Below are 8,291 nucleotides of genomic sequence, written 5' to 3'. Positions count from 1 at the left end.
AAACACTGAAAGACCCCATTATTATACCAGTTTTGCAAATGTATCTATGTTTGTTACTTATACTTTAATATGAGAAAACACACTATTTCACTATTGTACAATCACAATGGAAAGAGATGACACCCTAGGAGAAGGAAAAACGAATAGAGGACCTTATTTCAGTTGTGGAGTTGGATACATAGTAGTTTAGTGAAGTTGAAGACAATTTAATTTTATATCCTGGAAACTGTGAATGGTATGTCTCATATGCTATAACCCTTAGCCTCAAACTCAAGGCTTACCAAATTTTTGGCTCCAACAGCATCAAGCCTTTGCCTAATTGAGCACCTTTTTGCTACTCTCTAAACTGCTAAGATCCAACATTTAATGCACCAGTCCCTCTTGGTTGAGGACACAAGTTGCATTCACAAGGGTTTATCTTCAACTTGAGTAGAGAATCCATGCCCAGCAAAGATTAGAGGATACAAGCTTTGGGCTGGAGATGGGGAGTAGGAGGCAGTCAGCATGGGACATGGCTAGTCAACTCGAAAGGTTGTAAGTGTCTGGATTGGCAAAGTTTGAGAGAATGTAGGGTGAACAGGATGCCCTAGTATGCATTGACAAATCATGCAGGAATGAAAGATTTTGTAAATGAAAAATTAGTATTATTTTGTGATTAATCCTTTATTTCTTTAAATATTTGTTAAAATTCACAAAAGCAAGCACAAATCCCATCACAATTGCAAACACTATATGGATCAGGACAATAATATGAAAAGCAGTGGCAACGCACTCTTGAAGGATATAAAACTTCACCCTCAAGGAGCTTGTGTGCTGGAATAATATTTGGGGTTGCATCTCTAGAACTTGCAACAACAGTAAAAATCATCAAGAAAAAACAGATAATGTGAGTAGAAAACACCATTTCTTAAGACTTGAATGAATTAATTTCAAACAAACAAGCTTTTATATAGTAATATAGTGGAAAGAAACAAAAGGCTAGCATTGGTAAATACAATTGTCTATAGACTTTATCTTGATTTTTTTATGTCCTTTTCTTATATAAAATAGCTATTTCTTTAAAAGCATCAAAAGCCTTTGTATTTAGCAATGTTAATCTTTTTTGTCCTTTACCAAAAAAATAGAGACAAATCATAATTCATTTTATATCAAATAAATAAATGTTTTTTTTCCATACTTAGTACATGGTAATATGAGTGTAAGAGAACACCCTTGTATAATAAATCTCTTGCACATTTAGTCAAAAAATTTAAGGTAGAACTAATAAGTTGATGGAATAAAAACATTTTTTTCAAAATCCTCTAAATACTTTGTTCTATATTTGTATGCTGTTGGAAAGGGCCTTTTTCCAAATTCTCAGCAGTATTTTTTGTTGTAAAAATTTACATATGATATATGAAAAAAATTATAAGTTTAATTTACTATTTTAATAAACATTTTACAAAATAATTAGAGCTGTGTACAGCTAAGATGCCATATACTAATATTAGCATAGTGGGATCACAGAGCCATTTAAAAACTATATATTTTAATGTTTTTTTCTGATGATTTTTACTCTTGTTACAAATTCTAGAGATGGAAACTTGAATATTTTTCTAGCAAGCAAGCTTTGTAAGGATGGAGTTTTACATCCTTTAATAACAGTGGCTACATGCCCTCCATATTATTGTCTTGTTCCATGTCTTATATGCAATTGTGATGATGCCATTTGCTTGTTTTTGTTACTTGTAACGAAATCCTAAAGTTATGAAATAAAGCATTAATCATACTTTTTTTTTTTTAATCTTAGTCACTTCCACCAGAAAAAGAAGTTTGTAAATAAGATATCATTCTAATCAAATTATAAACTTCCTTTCGCAAATACTAACAGGAGAAGGAGCATCCCATTCACCCCACATTCTCTCAAACTCGGTCAATCTCTCCACACACTCGTCTAGCGTCCCCAGGCGAGACACCCGCAACCTCTCCAATTGACTGCACTGACCAACCACGTTGTCATAGACAGCCTCCCAGTCAGCATCCCAGTCCCCCGTGGCATCGCAAAGCTCCACCCCTTCGTTAGGTCCACTCCAGCTCCACCCCCTGTTTAGTGCCTCGGCGATGGCGTGAGCTTCCTCTCCTCTGATCTTCGCCCGGCATGGACGACACTTCGCTCCATTTAGAGGTCCTTTGCTCGCCATGGTCATCACAGGCACGCCCCATTCCCTGGGCGGCCAATCGTACTTCTTCGCGCTCACCACGCAAAAGGGGAATTTCTTGAGCTGGACGCTGGTGTGCGTGATTTGGAGCTGCGCCTTGAATGCTCTCTCGGAATTTAGGCGCTGGAATCCGTTTGCGTGGAGGCGATCGAGGCATTGGAGGCGGTGGAGAGCGATGCGGCTGGAGTTGCGAGTGCCGATGCCTAACCTGTCGTTGAGGCCGCCGAATTGGGAGCCGTATGGGATAGTGTAGTGGGCGCCATCGAAGGTGGAGATGGGCGGCATAGGGGCACTCCAGTAGCCATCTAGCCTTGTTCTTACGATCCAATCGTACTGGAAACCATGACGACGTTCGTGTTTCGTGATGAGATCCCAGCAGCCCTCGACGAGATTGAAATATTGCAGTAATCCCTGCGAGATGTCAAGTTTGGAAAGAAGGTGGCCAAAGCTAAAAACAGAGTACCTAGATCGATGCAAAGAGAGCTTACTTGAATCCCATCGGATGTGAGGACTTGCTTGCGAAAATCAAGCTCGGGTATGGGTGTTTGATCGAAGATCCGCGCTGCTGCCAACCGCGAGGACGAAGAATTTCTGTTCGATCTAGCGCCCCTGCCCAGCAGGAAGAGCTTGTAAGTGTTCTCGTCCAGCGGCGCGTGGAGGAACACATCCGAATTGTTTCCGTAGACGTGGAGGATTTGGTCCACTATGCTTGGTCCAGTGATCTCGAAGGCTCTGGCTCCGCCTACAAGACAAATTGCGACCCGGGGATCCTGAAAGAACACGAGAATTCCACCAATGTTTTTTTTTCTGAAACAGCGCATACCGCAAGCTTGTGTGCGCGAGGATTCCTTTGCTGATTGTGGACGAAGAAGGCCAGTCTCGTTGATCGCAACCGGGACGATGGGCGATCCACTCCATGGAAAACCAGGCAAATCGCGGCGAGCAAGATGAAAGGAGCCACTCTTTTACCCTGCGAAGACCGCATATCTTAGCCTAGCGAAGAGCAATGCCCACACGTTTATGGTTTTAAAGGCGCGCGCGTTTCTGCAAAGAGAAAGGGTCACGCCGTACAGCGCCGTTCGTGCTTGTGATCATCTGGATGATCGCTCCTCGACTCTTGCCCTAGCGCGATTTCTTCCCGATTGTGTCCAAAAGCTATACTTCTTCATCTCCGACGATCAAGAGGCCGTGCTTGAATGACGCGATTAACGCCTCCAATTCGGCCTCGCAATAGAATCATTTGCGATCTCTGCCCTTAGAACATTTTAGGCGCGCGGGTTTTGAAATTCAATCCGGCCGTACAGTGCCGTTCGTGCCCTAGGATGTTTCTCTGGGATGTTTGTTAAACCCTAGGAACGAGCACCTTGCCGTGTCGCGGTCGCGTCCCTGTTGCGGTCGGATCTTGCGGCGCAGCTGCTGTCACTGGCGATCCAGGTAGCTGCTCACGCGTAATCTCGATCCAAATTGGCGCATTCCAGGCCGGGATCGAATGAGGGTTTAGATCAGAGCGATGGGAGTGGAGAAGGGCGGCGGCGACGCCGACGACGCCAATGCGGCCGGGCGGCGGGAATCGCCGCGAGCGAATGGCGAGCTCGATGTCGTGGATCTGGAAGTACCAGCGGGGATTAAGTAAGTCTTGTGCGCAAACTTTCTGGAATTCACGCAATCCGCATCCGCCAGGTCGGTCAATACTGGCAGATCCAGTCAAAATGCTCGCTTTGATCAAGATGATGGGCCGGTGTCTCCGACTGACGAGATTTTTGATCAAACCGAGAGAGAAACAAAGCTGGAGCTTTTCGAGATTGATTCGCTCGTCGATGTGGTCGGGCTCAAAAGGTATGTGCAAGGCTTCTAATTTTTCTATGTCCTATAGAACTCAAGTGTCTTACCTCAGTATGGGAGGCCAGCAGCCACCACAAGCTTTTAGTCCCAGGGCTGGAGAAGAGATTGCTATCACGCTTGGCCGTCCTCGGGTACGTCGAAAATCCACTGTTCGCTCATGTTCTTGTCTTGAAAAAAATTAATTTTCAGCCTCGCGGTGCAAAGCTTGGAACACTCATGGGAGTCTTTGTACCATGTCTTCAAAACATTCTAGGAATTATTTTCTACATCCGTTTTTCGTGGTAAGTTTTCTCCGAGTTGTATTAAGATTTGGTGATGCTATTCGGTGACGATATCCAGGATTGTAGGCCTTGCTGGAATTGGACAGAGTTTGGTGCTCGTCTCTTTGTGCTGCTTATGCACATTCTTGACTGGGATCTCGCTGAGCGCCATAGCCACCAATGGCGCGATGAAGGTTCAAAATTTTGCGTTGCGACAGTTTTTCTTTTGGTTAAGCACTGGTTTATAGGGTGGCGGACCGTATTATCTGATTGGTCGAGCTCTTGGTCCGGAAGTCGGTATTAGTATTGGGCTTTGCTTTTTCCTTGGAAATGCGGTTGCTGGATCACTGTAAGTGTTCCCCTGTCCTTGATTGTTCGATCATAACTGGACACTTCTTAGGTATATTTTAGGTGCAGTAGAAACTTTTCTGGATGCTCTTCCTGGGGCCGGCATATTTCAAGGCTAGTAAATCTCAAGAGTTCCCTTTCTATTCTTTTGCGTGTTTTTAATTTGCTTGATTTTTCATGTGCAGAAAGCGTGACACAACTAGCACCAGCTCCAGCAGGCTCGAGTCCTGAGATATTAAAAAGTCCCAGTTTGCATGACCTTCAAGTGTATGGAGTAATTGTGACAATTATCTTATGTCTTATCGTCTTTGGAGGTGTGAAGATCATCAACAGAGTGGCCCCGGCTTTTCTTATTCCAGTTTTATTATCCGTTTTCCTCATCTTTATTGGTATCTTTGCTGCTCCTCGACGTGGTGATCCATGTAAGCAATCAAATGTTTATTGAGCCGTTCTAATATCTGTGATGTCCAGCGGGAGTGACGGGCCTCAGATGGAGAACACTCCATGCTAACTGGGGTCCCGAGTACCAGCGTACCAACAGAGCTGGAATTCCTGCGCCAGATGGTATCATATACTGGAATTTTGAGTATGTGTCGTTGCGTTTTTCATCTGGTTTGCTAGGGAATGCATGAATCGTTTTCTTTCTATTTCGTCAAATTCTATATCGCATGCTTTTAATTTCTGTTTGTCGGACGCCGTTATCTTTTGCGTGACTTCTTTGTTTTTCAGGGACCTGCTGGGGCTTTTCTTCCCGGCAGTTACTGGTATTATGGCTGGCTCCAATCGCTCTGCATCTCTGAGAGATACACAGCGTTCTATACCGGTGGGAACTTTGCTAGCCATTGCCTCCACGACATGTCTTTATTTAATTTCAGCTATCATGTTTGGCTCTGTGGCAAACCGTGAAGAACTCTTAACAAATCGGTATGCATTGAGAAAACTCTATTTGTATGTTTGTAACAAATTCTTTTTTTTTTTTTTGGTTATCTAGATTGCTGACCGCGACATTAGCTTGGCCTGTTCCCGCAGTCGTTCAAGTTGGCATTATCCTTTCGACACTTGGCGCAGCTCTTCAAAGTTTAACCGGTGCGCCAAGGCTGCTAGCTGCTATTGCAAATGACGACATACTCCCAGTTTTGAAATATTTCAAGGCACCAGACGGGGTCGAGCCTCATTTGGCAACTCTTTTCACCATGTTCATATGTTCAAGCTGCGTCATCATTGGTGATCTCGACCTCATCTCTCCCGTTATTACCATGTTCTTTCTCTTGTGCTATGCGGGAGTTAATCTTTCCTGTCTTTTGCTCGACTTACTTGATGCTCCAAGCTGGCGTCCTCGGTGGAAATTTCATCACTGGAGCTTTTCGCTCCTGGGTGCTCTATTGTGCATAGGTACATACTTTTACCAATTACTGAAGTTACCTGTAACAGTGTTTATCTGGATTACAGTTATAATGTTTTTAATATCCTGGATTTTCACAACTGTATCACTCGCGTTGGCAAGTCTCATATATTATTACGTTAGCTTGAAAGGCAAAGCAGGAGACTGGGGTGATGGTTTTAAAAGTGCTTACTTTCAGCTTGCTTTAAGAAGTCTTCGTTCCTTAGGAGGTAAGCTTTTTCCTATCTTCAAACTCTTTAAATTATTGTTACTTCTGCAGCAAACAACGTCCACCCGAAAAACTGGTATCCCATTCCACTTATATTTTGCAAGCCTTGGGGGATTTTGCCACAAGACGTTCCATGCCATCCCAAACTCGCCGACTTTGCCAACTGCATGAAGAAGAAGGGCCGCGGTATGTCCATATTCGTTTCCATTTCGGAGGGAGAGTATATAGATAAGGTAGACGAGGCACGTCAGGCGTGTCGATTACTTGGAACTTACATCGACTACAAAAACTGCGAAGGGGTGGCCGAGGTGATCATTGCGAAGGATGTCTGCGAGGGGTTCCGGGGTATTGTACAGACTATGGGACTTGGCAACCTCAAGCCAAACATCGTCTGCATGAGATATCCTGAGATCTGGAGGGACGAACAACATGGCCGCGTCTCCGATGTTTTCGTAAGCATTATCAACGACTGCTCCATCGCAAACAAGGCCGTGGTGATCGTCAAGGGGCTGGACGAGTGGCCGGGCGAATACCAGAAGCAGTATGGAACCATCGACCTCTACTGGATCGTCCGCGACGGTGGCCTCATGCTGCTCCTCTCCCAGCTCCTCCGAGCAAAGGACAGCTTCGAGAGCTGTAAGATTCAAGTCTTTTGCATCTCGGAGGAGGACACCGAGGCGGAGGAGCTCAAGGCCGACGTGAAGAAGTTCTTGTATGACCTGCGCATGCAAGCCGAGGTGATTGTGGTGACGATGAAGTCGTGGGAGGCTCACCAGGAGGACCGTGGCGTGGATACTGGACGGGAGGACGCAATGGAGGCCTTCTCCAAGGCCAGGAAGAGGATTGCTCACAGGTCTGCCGAGCTCAAGAAGAAAGCTGCGTCGATCGAGGACGAGGTCCAGCACTCTTACAACGAGCAGCAAGTTAACAAGTTCCTCTACACCAGCCTCAAGCTCAACTCAATCATCATGAGATACTCGAGAATGGCGGCCGTGGTGCTGGTCAGCTTGCCACCGCCACCTCCCAAGCATCCCTCATATTGCTACATGGAGTACATGGACCTCCTCGTCGATGGCATTCCCAGGCTGCTAATGGTCCGTGGCTACAGGAGAGACGTGATCACCATCTTCACGTAAAATGGCTGTGAATTTGCTGCTATCATTCTTTTCGTCACTGCTACTATGGCCGAAATTTTGTACACCCGGGGACTCTGTATCCGTGGAAAGCTGTTGATTAATGGGCATTTTATAGACCATTGGTGTCGATATCTTGTGTTCCACACATTTTGCGAATGCTAGTAAAAGCCAACGATGAGAAGCGAAAATGAGTGGTACATACCATATTTGTGCATTGAAAGCTGAGGCAGTCCACAATCTACCGTCCTGACGCTAGTATGGGACTAACTGTTAAGCCACACCCCATGACATTGCGCAGTAGCAAAACAATGACTGAAAAAAATGGCTCTACGAAGCTCAAGGTTACCTGAGTTTGTATATTTGCAAGTCGAGCAACTTCTTTGAAGAGAAATGCAGTGACGGAGTTTGTAGCGTATTGTTAGTTTGCGTTGTGTTTGATCACCAAGCCTTGCTGATGGTTTTCTTCGTTCTTTTGGGAGTAGTTGGGCCATATCAGCAGAGACTGGCAGAAAGAAACGATTATAGAAGAATATCTACTCGTCATCTCATAGCCTAACTCTAAGTTTGCTTAGCTGAGCATAAAACTGATTCTCCAGTCATAGTCAGTGGGGAAGGTAACATTAAAAGTAGAGGTGGAGCCAATAAAATGAAGCCATCTCTAATGTAATTCTGTGTAAATATTTTTCCTCCATAGTGGCTTTGCATGTGTGAAAGGCAAACGATTCCATGGGTTTTTGCACATTAAGAATGTACATTAGAGAGTGATTCTAGTGCAGCCATTTCTAAAAGATCCCAAAGATATTCTCCCACTGGTGAGAGTTTCCTTCCCACTTTCTTGACATAGCCAACAGTGAGAAATGATGATATTATTTTGCTGTTCTTATTTTGTTTCCTTAG

The 8,291-nt window shown here is 44.7% G+C and overlaps 2 protein-coding genes across 2 annotated transcripts; one reads left to right on the top strand and one right to left on the bottom strand.

Moving 5' to 3' along the window:
• Positions 1 to 1,835: 1,835 nt before the first annotated feature.
• Positions 1,836 to 3,183, bottom strand: LOC9629051. Its single transcript, XM_002974960.2, has 3 exons — positions 3,022 to 3,183; positions 2,687 to 2,968; positions 1,836 to 2,609 (listed from the first exon to the last, which is right to left on the bottom strand). The coding sequence occupies exons 1-3, from the start codon at positions 3,181 to 3,183 to the stop codon at positions 1,836 to 1,838; spliced, it is 1,218 nt and encodes a 405-aa protein (XP_002975006.2).
• Positions 3,184 to 3,532: 349 nt separating this feature from the next.
• Positions 3,533 to 7,523, top strand: LOC9637877 (cation-chloride cotransporter 1). Its single transcript, XM_024679972.1, has 13 exons — positions 3,533 to 3,827; positions 3,879 to 4,034; positions 4,093 to 4,171; positions 4,230 to 4,321; positions 4,380 to 4,494; positions 4,549 to 4,649; positions 4,701 to 4,762; positions 4,834 to 5,070; positions 5,120 to 5,234; positions 5,378 to 5,572; positions 5,640 to 6,040; positions 6,098 to 6,259; positions 6,310 to 7,523. Exons 1-13 carry the CDS (start codon positions 3,709 to 3,711, stop codon positions 7,392 to 7,394), a joined length of 2,919 nt encoding a protein of 972 aa, XP_024535740.1. The 5' UTR covers positions 3,533 to 3,708; the 3' UTR covers positions 7,395 to 7,523.
• Positions 7,524 to 8,291: the final 768 nt, after the last annotated feature.

The sequence above is a fragment of the Selaginella moellendorffii genome, unplaced genomic scaffold (assembly GCF_000143415.4).
Source record: "Selaginella moellendorffii unplaced genomic scaffold, v1.0 SELMOscaffold_26, whole genome shotgun sequence".
Classification (NCBI taxonomy): domain Eukaryota; kingdom Viridiplantae; phylum Streptophyta; class Lycopodiopsida; order Selaginellales; family Selaginellaceae; genus Selaginella; species Selaginella moellendorffii.
This window is presented reverse-complemented; position numbering and strand designations above follow the sequence as displayed.